Here is an 18,685-nt window from a genome sequence, read left to right as displayed (position 1 = left end):
GTTGGAGAATTCCCAATATGTGTCATGTGCAGCAATGCACTATAGCTCCTGCAACAGTAGCTATGTTTCAATCCAAAAATGTAAATGAACTTCATGCGCAAAACTGGATTATCTCATAAAAGATGTGCGAATAAAGCTGCGTTTCCATCCAACGAGTCAAAGCAAACAAAATTGCCACTTCCTGATTAACTGGCGCCAAATATCAACAGTAAAAACTGAATTTGCTGCAGTAGGAGAAGCTGCATCAATCTTTTCTTCAGCTAATAAATGACTTGCGCCTCAGAAGGGTATCCTGATACGCAGTGAACGCGCGGTGGCGTTTGAAGGTGTCAAGACGCGGAGCACAGACGCTCTTGATTCTGGAGGTCATTAATAATTTAATAACACTAATATTTAAACGGTAAGGCATTTTATAATGACCAAAACAACAGTTCAGATGGTTTACAGTGTGCTCAGCCGGCTGGTTTGTCCATTTACACAAATCTTCATTATCACATGATCACTTTTAACAAAATCACATGACTTTTTTTAATGCGAATACTGAAATTAATGCAGTAAAAGTGTTTCCATCGTAGTTTATGCTCATCTAAAAAGTTTATCCTACTCAGTTATGCACATAAGTTTTTTATGTGCATTTTCAAAATTGATGCGCATCATGGCGTTTCCATCAACGCTTTTGCGCGCACTCGCTCTCTTTTCGTGACGGTGCTGCACGCATCAGTTTCCCACATTCGTCAAAAGTTAACCCCCAAATTGACACAGGTAATAAAAGATTCAGTCATGTTGTGAAAAACATGATCAAAATGTCCACTGTTGATTATATTACACTTTTGTTTTCAATACGTATATTAAAAGTTTTAAAATCGCAAGTCCTCGGCTACACATGGTTATTCTAAATTAGAAATTGAGTGTACATAGGTTTACGTTAGGAAATGCAGTGTTTAATTTACAAGCAGTCTGCAAGTACCGGAGAACAGATGTAACACATTGATCAAATGTAGGGCTCTATTTTGACGGTCCATGCGCAGAGCGCAAAACGCAGGGCGCAAACTATTTCAGGGCGTGTCAGGATGCGTTTTTGCTAATTTAAGGACGGGAAATCTGCCTTGCGCCGCAGCACATGTTCTAAAAGGGTTGAGTTCATTTTCTTAATGAGTTATAGGTGTGTTTTGAGAATAAACCAATTAGAATCTCATCCCCCATTCCCTTTAAGAGTTCGCTGCGTCGCGCCAAGAGCGCATTCGCTATTTAAAGGATGCAAAGTAAGTCTAAGTGGAAAAAATTAGCATTTCACAAGCAAACAGTTAACAGTTAACAGTTTTTTTAACAGAAAACTGTTAAACAGAGCATCTACTGCGTGACAATGAGAGATAATAGATCACTTTCACTTTCGCTCTTGGATATTTAAACCTTTACGCACAGACATCAATTAGTCTATAAATAAATAATTTTGTTTGTTAAGCGCAAATATTTGTTTCAAAACTATTTCTAAATTCCGTTCTAATTTCCAGCAAACGAATAAATGAATAATAATAGCAAAATGTGCTCAAAAACCTGAGTTATATCCTAAAACACATGCTGTGCCCCATATGGTCTAAAACCTGACAGGTGGGCTAATCTAAGCTTGTTTTTAATAAAACAAATATAAATATGGATATAATAAATAATACTGCTAATAATAATAACATTATACAAAAGCAAATTGTTATGAATGAACTGAAAAAGCCTCCCGAGATAAAGAAGACATAAAAGCAGTGATTTTTCATATTTATGTAGGCTAGAAAATAATGTTTTGTAATATTTTAATCCTTTATATTTATATTCTATATATATTCTTATTATATCCTATATATATCCTTAACATTTAAATTTTTTCATATGTAAAGATATTTGCCTATTGCTCTCTTGTGCGTATTAAGCAGTGTGTAAGCGAGGCGCAACTCTGCGCCGGAGTTTAGACCGGTTTAGTTTTTGTCTAATGAAAAATCTATTATAGTTTCTCAAAATAGCAACGAGCCAGCAGTCCGCCTCAGAACGCCTTCCTTTTTAGACCAGAACGCCTATGGCCGCAAAAATGAGCGCTAATGCATTTGCTATTTGAACAGCGTTGCGCAACGCCTCAAAACGACTCTTGCGCCAAGCTGAAACTACCAAAAGACTACTGCGCCACGCCTTGCGCCACACTGCGCCGGGTGTATGATAGGGCCCATAGTTTTCAGTCACGCTCATGTAAAAGTAATATTCAACTCGTTTAGTACGCCTTCATTTGTTTTTGATTTCAGTAGTGACAAAGCACGAGTCTTCAAACACATGATTTTTTACAACACGTTTTTAAACATAATAGTTTAACTAATAAGTCTAACTTCTAATAACTTTTTTATCTTTCCCATAGTGACAGTGAGTGCATAATATTTAGTATTTATTTTGCAAGACAGTTGTATTCAGACAAAGTCCCTTTAAGTATTTTATACTCTTTGATTCAGATTAAAGTGTAATTATAAAACTTACCTTAACTAGGAAAGTTGGAATAATTAGTCAAGTTACTGTATAACTGGTTTGTTGTGTAGACAATCAAAAATAAACCGTTAATATTTCTTAAGGAGGCTAATAATACTGACCTTAAAATGTTCTTTTTATATATTAAAAACTGCTTTTATTCAAGACAAACTATAAGAAATAAGACTTACTGTATTATGACTCCAGAAGAATTATTCTTGTTTTATAGAAAATACTGTGAACGTTTCCTTGGTTTGTCAAAGATCATTTGGAAAACATTATTTTAAATTAATGGGGGGGCTAAAACGGAATTCAAAGCAGACAGAAACTAACACAGCAGATGGAGTATACACTAACCTGCACATTATTCAGTCACAAGATGGCATCAAACAATCAAAAATGCAAAGCTGATAGAACTGAAACTGGCTAAAAAAAAGCATACACTGATCTATTTATTATTCATTCACAAGACAATGACAAACAGTCAAAATCTGTGGCATGACAGACAAGCAGATAGACTTAGATCTGGATGCAAGTTTATGATTCGAATGTATTCACTGACGTTCAAGGTGATTAGAAGTTTCTGGATGAGCCTGTGTTATTTAGCGGTTGTTATCTAAGAATAACATACCATGGGATGTCATAACTGACCAATTGGAATCAAGTATTCCAGACAGCCATGTAATAACATCAGTTTATGCACTGTTCGTTAACATGAACTACCAATGAACAACTTCTCATTTTCACTTACTGACATTAACAAACATGCATAAATACTGTAATGTGCTGTTGATTACTTATTTCAAGTTAATAAATACACTTACATTAAATATGTGACCCTTATTGTAAGAAAATCATCATAATTTTTATATAAATATAAATAATTTTAATAATTTTTCTGCTAAAAAGAGCATTTAAAAGTGTCCAGCATAGAACGGCAGTGGCAGAGTCACATCCTCAAGGTTAAAAACACAGATCGTCATCCCTTTTGCTAATGGTTCTCCCATATGGAAGCTTTGGCAGAGCTCGACGTAAACTGCAGCATGGTAACATAATTGTATAATTCAATCAGAGGGGCTCTGTAAACCCTGGCAGAATGTGTGGAATGTCTAATCCCACTTTATTGAAAGGGGAACATCTAGAGACCAAATGCAGATTTGGAATGTACCATGTGCTACGAGGGAAGCCTTAACCACACTCCACCCTGTTTTCCTGCCCTAACTCAAGTCACATGTAGTCTAACAAATGGGTCAAAAAGTCATACAAACACAAATACCCACTGTATTTAACAGCCAGTGTAATTTGGAAATGGTACAGGATATATGTTTTAGTCTAAAGCAAATTCCTATTTTAATTGACGTTTTTTCTATGTTAAAATTAATATTTATAAACTATTTACTTAAAAATGGGTCTATAAACAATAACAATGACAACAATAACAACAACAATATGTTCATTTGGTATTATTTTGTAATACATAATAAATAAATACATTAGCAACATAATAATAAATACATAAACAACATAATATGCTAACTAATAACAAGCACTCCATTTGTTAAAGAATTATTTAGCTTTTTTTTCTTCGAGAAAATGACAAGTGGTCATGATAACAGACATTTTCTTTATTTGTTGTGATTAAAAATTGTGCTTATTCCACCAAAAACTGCTTTTTTAAGATACAATTTCTGATAAGACTACTGAAGTTAAAACATGTAGTAATATATTGGGTGGATTTAGCTATTCTGTTTTCTAAAAATTCATATGAACATGGCACTTCTTTTGTTATTTTATGGCAGTAAATCTGCTCTTTGCTTTTTGAATTAGAAAGCTATATTATCAGTAGTTTATTAACCATTTATATGAACTTTAATAACAGAAACATTCATTTCTATTCTACTTTTTTGGTCAAATGTAAACATTTGAACCACATCTGTAACAATTCACATTTAATAAATGTACAATAAACAATGAACAGCATAAGTAAAACTTGATAAATGTGTAATATAATGCATATATTTATCAAAATGTATGTATGTGGCTTAATTGATTAGATGAAACATCCTACAAGTCTTCCGATACCTTTCATTATACCTTCTGGTGTTCATTCATATTTATTTATTTAAGAGAAAGAGAAAATCATTTCCATTTAAACAGGAATTTTATGCTGTATTAAAGCGCATTAAAGCAATGAATATCCTTTAAACTTTGATATAATATCAATAATATTTGAAAGGTGGTAGTTTCTATGTAGAGTTGTGGTATATATGAAATACATGCTGACAGTGTTCATTTTGACAGCAAATTTTGATTTAGTTATAGCCTTAGGCTTTTGATTAAAATTCCATTTTAGTTTTAGTTATATTTTAGTGAATCATTTTAGGTTTAGTCGACTAAATTTCACAAGATTTTAGTCGAATAAATCTACTCCAGATATAGTTGACTAAATATTTTTGTCGTAATTTAGGTGTTATTTAATTAAAATATTGTATACATTTATTTATACAAAATATTCTAACTTAAAATAACAAAAACAATCTTATTAAAATATGGATTAGCTGTTCCATTGAGGACCAAAAATTAATTATATTAATCATATTTAGTCATATTAATCAATCATAAGTAATATGTAAAATTGTGTCAGCAATCAATCCACATGTAAGAACAGTGGTTCTAGAAAAGGATTTTGCAATTATTTAACAAAGCCTTTATTTTAACATGGTAAACAACTAGTCTTCAGACAGAGGTTAGTAGGCGTTACTATAGGCGTTAGATTAGGGGTAGCTAAACTGTAACCGCAGCTAAAATGAAACACGCAAGGAAACAACTCCTTACAAAAATGAATGATCATATGAATTTAGGACTTACTGATGTAATAACTTTTATTTTAAAATCTAACAGAGTCAATTATCTAAAAGGTCAGTGAGAGGATTTACCGTTTCCGCTAAGCAAAAGTAAATAAGAAACGCTCCGATGGAAGATGATAATAGCATTCCACATCTTCTGTAGACCAGTTACTTTTCAAATGTGCATGTGTGCATCGTGCATCACACACCACAATTGATTCTGATTCTGAAAAAACATTCCTCAATCAAATTCTCGTCTCTTTTTAAACGTCAACGAAAATGTCACTATATTTATATTATAGTTGTTGTCATCATCACTTTTTATTTAGTTTTTGTGTCGTTTTCGTCAGTAAAAACTTGTTCTTCAAGAAAATTATAATGAAAAATTTAAATGAGCCAATGAAATTATTGGCCAGAAAGTATAAAAAAAAAAAAAAACTCCCAAAATCCAATATTTCGTGAATCTTTAACTTATATATTTAGTTTCCACTCTCATTTGAATATTACTAATTATTCTTTGTGACATCTAGGTAGGAAAACCACCAGTTGAGCAAGCTGAATGACTGGTAAAGCTGTGCCTTGACCCGTGGTGTGATTTATTGCGCCGGCTCTTTAACAATGTCACGGCACCAAGACATTGTGCTTTTGGCATTAGTGGGCCAGTTGCAGAGCGGCTCTTTCAGCATTTAACCTTATCTGTCACAAGGACTGAGTGATAAGCCAGGCAGCTGCATCTCTCTCAGGGTCACAATGCATTCTCTTCCTTTTAAAGCTCACATATTCTCAGCTGCTGGGGGTCGATGGCTCTGTGTGCTGTATATTTAGACATGAGCTCATCAGACTACTGTGTGGAGGCTCTGTCTGTCTGTTTGTGTGTTTGTGTGTTATTGTAGTTTAGTATTTTCAGGCTGTGCTTGTGCAAATGCTGATTCAATCACACTTTGTGTTAATTACACTTTTTCCTACTTAAAGTTTTCATCTTGTTCTAGTTCAAATATCTACAAATTCTTACTAGACAAGTTTAAAAATCTTGTTTTTATAAATTTTCAGAAACTTTATTGGTGAAGATTTTTTCCTCTGTCGCCACTGGCTTGCTCAGATCGGGACTTGTGGAGCTGGATCGATAGATTTTCTCTTCAGTGTTTGGACAGGAGTGAAATTTATAACCACACTGAACTGTACTAAACTGAATTTCAACTCTTAGTTTAGACTTTACTAGAACTGTCAAGCTGCTTTGACACAATCTACATAGTAAAAGCGCTAAAGAAATAAACATGAATTGTACTGAATTTAAATAATGTCAAAATTAAATGACTTTTTCCTTAAAACAAGCAAATAATATTGGTTTTGCTTTGAAATAAGATTAATTTGCTTGAAGACTAGCCTGTACTCTTCTTCTTCTTTGGCCTTGGTCCCGTATGGTTGCGGGGTCGGCTCTTTGGAACAAGTCCTCCATTTAGACTTGTCTATATGATAACGACTTTTTTACACCTTCTGGGCGGCCTGTCATCTGGGCCTGTCACCCTCATACACTTATACACTACGGACAATTTAGCCTACCGGAGCACCCGGAGGAAACCCACCCAAACGCAGGGAGAACATGCAAACTCCTCACAAAAATGCCAACTGAGCCGAGGTTCAAACCAGCGACCTTCTTGCTGTGAGGCAACAGCACAACCTATTGCGCCACTGCCTCGTCCGAAGACTAGCCTGTACTGTTAATTGTTATTTTACATTTCATTATTCAGTTTCTGTACCTGAATACTGTTCGACTCTTCGGCAACCATAAAGCATTTTTTTTTGTACTTTTTTCTTTGCTCTATTATAATTATTCTTGCATGCAATTTGTTTATTATTCTTTGTACAAGATTCACAAACTTACAAAATCAATCTAAATGCAATTTTTTTCCCAAATAGAGCTATTCCAGGTATATGGGGAAATTCACAACATACAGTTGAAGTCAAAATTATTAGCCCTCCTTTATTTATTTTTTTTCTTTTTAAAGTATTTCCAAAATTATGTCTACCAGAGCAAGGGAATTATCACAGTATGCCTAATAATATTTTATCTTTTGAAGAAAGTCTTATTTGTTTTATTTTGACTAGAATAAAAACAGTTTTAAGTTTTTTTAAAAACATTAAGGTCAAAATTATTAGCCTCTTTAAACTACTGTATATTTTTTCAATAGGCTACAGAACAAACCATCATTATACAATAACTTGCCTAATTACCTTATACTGCCTAGTTAACCGAATTAACCTAGTTAAGCCTTTAAATGTCACTTTGAGCTGTTTAGAAGTGTCTTGAAAATATCTAGTCAAATATTATTTACTGTCATCATGGCAAAGATAAAATAAATCAGTTAGAGATGAGTTATTAAAAGTACTATGTTTAGAAATGTGTTGAAAGAAATCTGCGTTAAACAGAAATTGGGGAAAAAACATAAACGGGGGGACTAATAATTCTGACTAAACTGTATATCGCAGAAAAACAAAGTATGGCAATTTCAGAATTTTTCCAATATCAAGCAGTCCTAATTATCAAATGCAAGAAACCAATACTGCTTCTTGATTTTACAATTTTTAGTTATTTAAACTAGAAACATAGCATGAGAATAAATAAAATGTCATTTTTGGCTGCACTGTCTCTTTAAGAAAACAAAGAATGCAACCAAAACAAAGCAAACTCCATGTCCTTTAATTCCCCGTGCTTTTCTAACAAGTTCAAGAACTACAGCTAAAGTGTCTGGCTCTCAATGCACAACAATGAAGCATCGGAAAACCTCATTACCAGTCGACGGCTAGACTGAAAAGAGTGGGAAGAGGATGACAGTCTCTGAACGCTCTTTACATAGAGGCGCTGAGAGCATGCAGAATGGAAAAACTAATCATCACACCCCACCCGTCCCATCTCCTCGTCAAAGTCCACATTTGTTTTCACACAGACTATGCAGGCAGGGATAATGTTCTGGATCATTCTCTCCGAAAGGCGGCAGAGGACAGAAAGGCCAATGACCTCCGTGTTGGCGCTGGTGGTGGTGGGACGGTGGAAACCCGGACGGGATTATCTGAATTCTGCTTCTATTACAGGGGAGCAAAGTCACTCTCAAAACGAGCCTGATGATTGATGGTTGCAAACAAGATGAGGATTTGTGCTGCCCTTAAATGATTTATAGAAAGACAATGACCATTGGAATGTAAAGGAGAGGGCTGGGGGGAAAACAATAGAGCAAAACTAACTAACATGGCACAAGAGAGTCTTAAACAAAGTATATTACAATGTTGGTTTCTAGTATTTTCTTAGATTTTTTCTTCGATATACACTAACAGGCCACTTTATTAGGTACACCTTACTAGTACCAGATTGGGTTGCATTTTGCCTTCAAAACTGCCTTAATCTTTCGTGGCATAGATTTAACAAGGTTCTGGAAATATTCCTCAAAAATTTTGGTCCATATTGACATGACAGCATAACAAAGTTGCTGCAGATTTGTCAGGTGCACATCCATAATGCGAATCTCCAGTTCCAACACATCCCAAAGGTATTCTATTCGATTAAGAAATCTTAGTACATCAGCAATGTCTTAAATACTCAGACCAGCCCGTCTGGCACCAACAATCAAGCAACGTTCAAATTCACTTAAATCACCTTTCTTCCCCATTTTGATGCTCGGTTTGAACTGTAGCAGATCGTCTAGTCCATTTCTACATGCCTAAATGCATTGAGTTGCTGCCATGTGATTGGCTGAATAGAAATTTGCGTTAATAAGCTGTTGGACAGGTGTACCTAATAAAGTGGCCAGCGAGTGTATTTTGCGATATGAAAACAATTTTCACAGATGGCTGGAATAGCTCTATTTGGGGAAAAAATCTTGAATTTTGATTGATTGGGTTGATTTTATATGTGTGTGAATCTTGTATAAAATAAACAATAAATTGCATGCAAGAATAATTACAACAAATCTCTGTTAAGTTGAATGGTGACACATTATCACACCTACATTTTTGCTTTTTTTCTTTCCAAAAAGTTATTTGAAATGTTAACCCAAACACTTTACTTTAATCTAATGGCCTTTTGCAATCTGATGCAAAACTTTTTATTTTAGCAAGGCATTTTTATAAATGTTTTAGCAAAGAATAACCCAGTGGAAATGATGGCAAGCCAATTAGGCATCTCAACAGGCTAGAAAAAAACCTTTTTGTTGAGTCTAAATAATCACAATAATTGGGCAATGTCGCACATGAACAAGACCTACTGCTGCAGTCAGTGTGATTTTCCAAATGACTTTGCCGCTTTATGAAGCATCTGACCTCAATAAGTCACTCAACAATAGCAAATTCTGAGCAGGTTGTCAAAATGCGTCACATTTTAATACACCAGACACCCGATACCACATCAGAAGTTCCTGTGTGTTGTCATCCATCAGGCTAATCTACTCAACAGCTTTTCTTCCTTCTAAACGTGTTTACTTGATGCAAGAACAGAATTCGAATGAGATCTATTGCATTTCAGAAGTTCCAATTTCCACATACTTTTTCAAACAAGTTAATTTCACACACTTGCTGTCAGCACTTCACCCTGAAATAGAGGACAATGCACAGAGGTTAATTATAACTAAACGAGAGATAACAGAGAGGCTCCTGTTATGCGGCTCTCATTCAAACTCGATTAACCCTGACCCTGCTATCGCTCCTATCAGCTCTTTAAGATGGCAGAAATGTGAAAGCCCACAGTCAGAAACTCTCCTCCGTCTACTTAACGTCTCCTTAAACTCAGCCTCAACCCTAAACCCGGTCAAGATCAAACAGGCCAGATAATCACTCGCTGAAAACTTACATCCCAGCAGTTTGTTCGGTTCACATACAAATGCTTCAGATTGGGCTCCTCGCATAATCCACTCACAGCATAAATTATGCTTTCCGAGAAGAGTGTGAAAGCAGCCCTTGCATACAAAATCCCACAATCACGATGCATTCAAATAGGCTAGGAGTCAAATAACACCTAAACTTGAGGTATTAAGCAATATTTACCATGCTAATTATTGTCTTTTGATTATTGCCGTCCTGGCAGAGATGAGTTAATTGGATCAGTCTGCTGCAGGCTCCTTATACTCCCCAGAGTACACATCTAAGGTAAGACAATCAAAGTCCTAAACAACATGTTTGTCCCTGAGGATCCACCTGTGATAATAGTCTCGCTATAGATGTGTTTTCATGGACAAATTTGCAGTTTTCTAGCATTTGGGTACTCTACAAAACGAACACGTCTCTCTCTGTTTATGTGCATGCACTGACATGTACCCTTATCAATAAATCAGCTGCTTTGCCCTTAAAAACATGCCCGAATTGATGCAGATTCAAGAGCAGACTACTATCTGACAAGATAAAACTGTGTTTGGGAGAGGGCCAAACATAAATTGTGCAATTTCAGGATTCATTGGAGCTACAGAAATCTTTACTTCCTCCCTAAAAAACAAGCTATGTACACAAATGTGTTGATTCTGTGGAAAATAATAGCAGAAATAAAAACACATTGTGCAGTTGTTCCTTTAGGGACAGAACTGATTTGTATTGTGAAATAGCTTGAACTTACCTACCCCTAGTACATACAGTATTACAATAACTGTGCATACTGTAGTAGGACCTTAAAGGGATAGTTGACCCAAAATTGACAATTCTGTCATTATTTCCTCACCCTTTACTTGAACCAAACCACTGGAATGTATTGTAATTGTTTTTCCTACTATGCTACTAAGGTTACAAGTTTTCGGCTTTTTTCAAAATATTTTCTTTAGTGTTCAACAGAATAAAGAAACTCATGGAGGTTTAAAACCCACATGAAGGTGAGTTAATAGTGAGTAAATATATTTTTGGGGGGTAAACTATCCCTTTAATTGTACCTTTTTGTATCTTACAATACTAAAAGACAATGGCTGCGTCCAAAACTGCATAATTCCATACTATATAGTACGCTAAAATAAGTATGCGAGCCGAGTAGAATGTCCGAATACATAGAATTCGAAAATCAGTATGCGAGAAGTACCCGGATGACTTACTACTTCAGGTGAGATTCTGGAGTGCACATCCCATGCACGCTGCGCTATCCCATAATGCCCTGCGAGACAATTCATAAATGAAAGTGAAGCGACGCAACTGACACAGGAAGGTCATGTGACCATGACAAAATGGCAGATGTAGTTCGTCCGAATTCCATTCATACTTTTCACATTCATACTGTATAGAACGTACTTTTCTAACGGCCGAGTAGTACGTTTAAATTCAAATGCAGTACCTACTGAGTAGTAGGCAGTTTCGGACGCAGCCAATCTTTTTAGGGTATGATGACATAAAAGATGTGTACAAGCATCCATACTAGTACATTTAAGCATCTTTAGATATTAATAAACACTAGGATGACAAACAAAAGGCATATAAGTGTGCATGATTACTTGCCTGTTTATAGCATATTTACTTACTATTGTGTACTCTTTACAATAAGACAACTAACTAGGGTGTATTTGTTGAGGAGTACTAGGTTCTAAACTACTAATATAAACGGTTTGTGTTAAGATGACAAATAAAAGGTGTACACATGTCCAAAACAGTGACGTAATGTAAAAATTAGGATCTTAAAGAGATTTATTCCAGACTGAAAATTCTGGCATGCACTTGTTCCAAGCTAATTTCTTTCTTCTGTTGAACACAAAGAAAGTTATACTGAAGAATGTTGTCAGTGACTTCCACAGTATTTTTGTTTCTAATATGGATACCAATGACGGCTTTTTCTCCAGCATTCTACAAATTATCTTGCTTTGTGTTCAACTGAAGAAGAAAAACCTCATAAACATTTAGTACCACTTGAGTGTACTAAGTAAATGATGAGGACATTTTCATTTTTTGGGTTACCAATCTTTTTAAGCTTCTATGAAGAACAGTTTGTGTTAAGATGACAAACAAATGGTGCACACATGTCCAAAATAGTAACACAATGGTACCATTTATCTTGAAGAGATAGTTTACTTAAAAATGACAATTCTGGCATAATTTATTCATCCTCTACTTGTTCCAAACCAGTTTGAGTTTCTTTTGTTAACCACAAAGAAAGTTATACTGAAGAATGTTGTCAGTGACTTCCACAGTATTTTTGTTTCTAATATGGATACCAATGACGGCTTTTTCTCCAGCATTCTACAAATTATCTTGTTTTGTGTTCAACAGAAGAAGAAAAACCTCATAAACATTTAGTACCACTTGAGTGTGAGTAAATCCTGAGGACATTTTCATTTTTTGGGTGGTCAAGCCCTTTAAACTACTATTATGAACAGTTTGCGTTAAGATAACAAACAAATGGTGCACACATGTCCAAAACATTGACATAATAGTACCAATTAGCATCTTAAAGAGATAGTTTACTCAAAAATGACAATACTGGCATCTTTTACTCATCCTCCATTTGTTACAAACCTGTTCGAGCTTCTTTTGTTGAACACAAAGACAGATATACTGAAGAATGTTCTCATTGACTTACAGTTTTTTGTTTCTAATATGGATTTCAATGACAGCTTTTTCTCCAGTATTCTTCAGATTATCTTGTTTTGTTTTCAACAGAAGAAAAAAACTCAAACATTTAGAACAACTTGAGTGTGAGTAAGTCTTCTTTTTTTCTGTGAACTATCCCTTTAAGGTACTAACATGCATTCTTTAAGTTAAAAATGCAAATATAAAATGGACAAAATGTGTTTTGTTAAGTATTGCCTTTAGCATCATAGAATATTTGTACTGTGTGTAAATGTAGCTACTACCTCAAAAGATAAAGCTGCTATGTTTCCAAACACCTCATTTTAGAGACTGCTTAAAATAGGCAGAGTATGTGACCAACAAAAAAAACTCGAAGCTTTTGCCAAAATAGAAACTGCTCTTGAGTTAAGCAACACTTACGTCTGGGTATTCTTTGACAGGCACATAGAGTTTCTCTTGGAGTTGTGCAATGGGCCCCACAGCATCCGGGAGCTCTGAAGTCCTTTTGTCTGTGCTGCCGTTCAGAGTGTCATTGTACATGTCCTTCCGTACTCGTCCAATTTCTACCAAACAGACACAGTAAAACTCCATTATATAAAGGCACTTTGAATTAGGAGTGATTATGAGCCTAACAAACATGTTTATAGTCATAATTGACCTAAAAATCTAGAATTTTTGTATGACTTTCTTTTATTTGCAAATCATAAAGTGCTGTAGATATTTTGAAAAATGTAAGTCAAAGAGCAACTACATCCTTCAAATATTTGTTTTTTCCTTTAGCGTTTCTCAGAAGGAAGCAATCCATGCAAATTTGTTACAACAACAACAACAACAATAATAATGAGAGTACTTCATAAAATAAAAAGGTTAAAAGAAAAAAGTAAAAACATTATTATTATTATTATTATTAAATAAAATACAAATTAAATAAAAATGTTCAAATAATAATAAAAAATTAACAAAATATGACTGAATCCAAAAAAATTATCCAGCATTTTTAGTATTATATTTAATAAATAAGTAAATAAATGAATAAGTAAATAAATAAGCAAATAAATAAATAAATATTATGTAAATAAAATAATAAGTAAATAAATAAATATATAAACAAATAAATAAGTAAAAAATATATTAATAAATAAAAATATGTAAATAAATAAGAAAATAAATAAATATTTAAATAAAGTAAATAAATAATTAAATAAATTAATAAATAATATATATATATATATATATATATATATATATATATATATATATATATATATATATATATATATATATGTATATATGTATATATATAAATATATATACAATTAAAGTCAGAATTATTAGCCCCCCTTTGATTTTTTATTTATTTTTATTTTTTTCCCAAAATGATGGATAACAGAGCAAAATAAATTTCACAGTATGTGTGCTAATATTTTTTTCTTCTGGAGAAAGTCTTATTTGTTTTGTTTCAGCTAGAATAAAAACAGTTTAGAATTTTTTATGAACTGTTTTAGGGTCAAAATTATTAGCCCCTTTAAGCTATTTTTTTCTCGACTGTCTTCAAAACAAAACGCTGTTATACAATGACTTGTCTAATTATTAGTATCTTGAAAATGTCATCATGATTAAGATTAAAAAAAGATTACAAACCACTGCTTTTATTAACTTAACCCACACAATCTGCTTCATCCATCTTCTAAAACAGGAAAATCAAGTACTTCATGTGACAAACGACTTGCAGAAGCCTTGATGAGTTCGTGCAACTATTTAATTTAAAAACAACTCCTAAAGGGCACAAGAGCCCAGCCAGCCATGGAAGCGCTCGAGCCCCATGATATGCATTCGCAAAGAGTGAATCAGACACCAGCCCTTTGAATGCTCGCCCGTCCAAACCGAGGAAATCCAAAGAGAGAAGCTTAAAAGACTGCAGCAATAATTATTATTTAACAAAAGCTCTTCGGAGGATATTGGGGAGAAGCAGCAGTTTATTAGAATGGATTTGCACTGATGTACAATACGACTCCAAATGACAACATCAAAGCATGCTGCAGGCCTACAGATTAAAATGACCTAAATATAACCCTGAACTGAGCTAGCCGTAGCCTGTTGGGCTCCCATAGGATCTCGCAGTAAAGTAGAGAACCTCAACTAGATCTCAGAAGCAATAACTCAACAGTACTTGGTCTTCTGAACTCCAGCAACACCCACTTTCATTGTCTCTCATATGCCGTACATTAGCAAACGCAGATGTAAGCAGATTTACACTCAATTACATACGACACATGCTCTTGGCACAGGCTTGTCACACCATGTGTCCCATTCCTGCCATGAAACACTGCGTTTTCCTGATTTACAATGTTTTAAATGATTCCCGACTGTGCGGTCACATTAGGCCGTTCATATGCTATCATTCAGAATAAAGCTGATGAAATAAAGCCTCGGAGTGAAAGCAGCCATACGAAGAACCACAATGAAATACAAATCCAAACACCGGCTCAAATTGCTCAAAGCCGATTAATTTACACATTCAGTCACTTACACAAGAAATTGGTATAATTAGACACTTCAAATTGAGTCTTGAAATAGGATTAAACAGTCAGTCAGAAGTTTATGTTGGATTTTGTGTGAATCTGTAGCTTAACATTCCACTTTAGACTAAGTCTGACTTCCCATGAGTCACGTGCTGAGTGATATACTATATATCTATATTCCAAAGTCTTGTCGTCGATCCCAGTTGTAAAAGCAACAAATAATAACTTGACTCCTAGTTGATAATTTGGAAAAGTTGCAAAGATCTCAAATGAATCGTCTGTTGAACTGCCTTCCAGTCATCACAAATACTGCAGAAAACCTATTGGAACCAGCATGGACCCAAGATTACCACAGAGATCAGTCAAGTTTGGTGAAGGAAAAATCATGGTTTGGGGTTACATCCAGTATGGGGGTGTTCGAGAAATCTGCAGAGTGGATGGCAACATTAACGGCCTGAGGTATCAAGACATTTGTGCTGAATATTACATTACAAACCACAATAAAATTCAGGCAAATTCTTCAGCAGGATAGCGCTCCTCCTCACACTTCAGCCTCCACATCAAAGTTCCTGAAAGCAAAGAAGGTCAAGGTGCACCAGGATTGGCCAGCCCAGTCACCAGACATGAACATTACTAAGCATGTCTGGGGTAAGAAGAAGGAGGAGGCATTGAAGATGAATCCAAAGAATCTTGATGAACTCTGGGAGTCCTGCAAGAACGCTTTCTTTGCCATTCTAGATGACTTTATTAATAAGTTATTTGAGTCATTTCAGAGTGACTCTAATAGTATTTTAGATTTCGTTTTAGTAGTATTGAGAACTTTATTTTAGTTTTAGTAGTATTGTTGTGCTTTTGTCATTATTGTTAGTTGTATTAATTAATAACTAATATTGTACAGTTTTTATTTTATTGTACTTGTTACACAGTTTTACTTTAGTTTACTTATAAACGTGTTGTTTTAGCATTATGCACAATGTTTACAGAAGTCTCTGTATGCTCCATTAAAATATTTGTACCAAAACAGTGACGATATTTGTTCAAAGAAATCCGATGTTGTTTTATCTTTTTATGAAAACATTTTGCAAACATTAAATATTTGATTGAAAAGGTGATCCTTCAAAATGTATTATTAGTTTTAATATTTAACTAGTTTTATAGTTACTAATATTGTTTAGTTTATTTTATTGTATGTTACACATTTTACTTATTGTTTCCTAATAAACGTATTATTTCAGCATTACGCAAAATGTTTACAAAAGTCTCTGTATGCTCTATTCATATATTTTACTAAAATAGTGTTTTTAAAACATTGCAAAAAATTCTGATATTGTTTTATAATATCATTTTAAAAATTCATGCTTTGAAACTGATCAATATTGATATTTAAATCCTTCCTCCCTTTGCTAACTTTGTTAAGGAGACTGGCTGGACATTATACTTGCAAACACTGAATATTATATTGAAACTGTGATCCTTCAAAATGTATTATTAGTTTTATTATTTAACATCAACTAATATTGTATTGGTTTTTTTTTTGTACTTGTTACATACTTTACTTATTGTTTACTAATACGTAAACAATACATATTATTGTAGCATTAAGCAGAATGTTTACAGATGTCTCTGCATGTTATATTCATATATTTGAAGGTAAATAGTGATTAAATATTGCAAAAAATCTGATAATGTTTTGTATTAATATTTTAAAAAATCATGCACTAAGAATGATTAATATTGATATTTAAATCGATCTTCCTTTAGCTCAATTTGTAAAGGAGACTGGTTGGACAATATACTTGCAAACATTGAATATTAGGTTGAAACTGATCCTTCAAAATGTATTATTAGTTTTATTATTTTACATAGTTCCTAATACTGTAGTGTTTTTATTTTATTGTACTTGTTACATATTTTACTTATTGTTTACTAATAAGTGTGCTATTTTAGCATTATGCGAAATGTTTACAGCTGCTTCTGTATGCTCTATTCATATATTTTACTAAAATTCTAAATAAAAACATTGCAAAGAAATATGATGTTGTTTTATAATATTATTTTTAAAAATCATGCATTGAAAATGATTCATATTGATATTTAAATCCATCTTCTTTAGCTTACTTTGTAAAGGAGATTGGTTGGATTATACTATAGAAACATTGAATATTAGGTTTAAACTGTGATCTTTCGAACAGTATTATTATTTACATAGTTACTATTATTGTATAGTTAATTTTATTGTACTAGTTACATATTTACTTATTGTTTACTAAAAACATATTATTTTAGCTTTGAGCAGACTGTTTACAGTTCCTGTATGCTCTATTCATTCATTTTCCTTCAGCTTCATTATCAGGGGTCACCACAGAGGAATGAACTGCCAACTATTCCAGCATATGTTTTACACAGCAGATGCATTTCCAGCCACAACCCAGTACGGGAAACACCCATACACTCTCGCAGTCACACACATACTCATACACCATACACCCAATTTAGTTCATCCAATTTACTGTACATCTTTGGACTTTGGGAGAAACCAGAGCACCCGTAGGAAACCCACACCAACAAAGGGAGAACATGCAAACTCCACACAGAAATGCCAACTGGTCCAGCAAGGACTCGAACCAGCGACCTTCTTGCTGTGAGGCGAAAGTTGCTAACCACTGAGCCACCAAATCTATTCATATATTTGTAATAAAATAGTAATTAAATATTGCAAAAAGCAATCTGATATTGTTTTATATTATTATTATTTTGAAAAATCATACATTCAAAAGGATTACTATTGATATCTTCGGACATTATACTGGCAAACATTGAATATTAGCTTAAAACTGATCCTTCAAAATTTAAGATGCGCTACTAAAATAATACTTACTACTAAATATAAAAACAATGACATTTACACTGCTGTCTGTTTAAACCCTATATAATTTCCCCACAGCACAGCTGAGATGACATACAGTAAGACATCATTGTCCACCCCTAGTTTCACTGTTATTAGCACAACCTTCAAGTGCACTAAAAACAAACATTACAGCCGACTGGTCAACACTGCAGAACCACTACATACACAGACAGTGAGATAGTCCTTCCTACTGCTGCTGTACACCATCATTTACATGTGTGTGTGAGTGAGTGTTTGTGTGTGAGAGACAAAGAGGACACAAGTCGACTCTGATTACAGCTTGTGTTTGTTTACTGTCATCCGAGTCTAGCTGTCCAATACTACAGTATGATACACTGGGTCTGGTATGGCAGCGACTACATCACCGAGACATAAATATCACCTCCATAATGCCA

General features: G+C 34.0%; 1 protein-coding gene and 1 long non-coding RNA gene across 14 annotated transcripts in view; both read right to left on the bottom strand.

The window, feature by feature from the left end:
* The window catches only part of qki2 (QKI, KH domain containing, RNA binding 2), a 74,679-nt gene that overhangs the window by 31,323 nt on the left and 24,671 nt on the right, over positions 1–18,685 (bottom strand). For all 13 annotated transcript variants that reach the window (XR_015503337.1, XR_015503338.1, XR_015503339.1 and 10 more), the window contains exon 2: positions 13,281–13,423. Coding sequence is in view for 6 of the 13 variants with exons in the window: in XM_087274775.1 (XP_087130901.1) it covers positions 13,281–13,423 (143 nt within the window). In the remaining 7 variants the exon portion in view is untranslated. The remainder of the gene's footprint in view (positions 1–13,280; positions 13,424–18,685) is intronic.
* Positions 14,231–17,313, bottom strand: LOC147841453 (uncharacterized). Its single transcript, XR_015504458.1, has 3 exons — positions 17,245–17,313; positions 16,637–16,893; positions 14,231–16,116 (listed from the first exon to the last, which is right to left on the bottom strand). It is a non-coding gene; the product is annotated as an uncharacterized LOC147841453 (long non-coding RNA).

This window comes from Danio rerio, chromosome 12 (genome assembly GCF_052040795.2).
Source record: "Danio rerio strain M-AB ecotype USA chromosome 12, GRCz13ab, whole genome shotgun sequence".
NCBI classification, from domain to species: Eukaryota; Metazoa; Chordata; class Actinopteri; order Cypriniformes; family Danionidae; genus Danio; species Danio rerio.
This window is presented reverse-complemented; position numbering and strand designations above follow the sequence as displayed.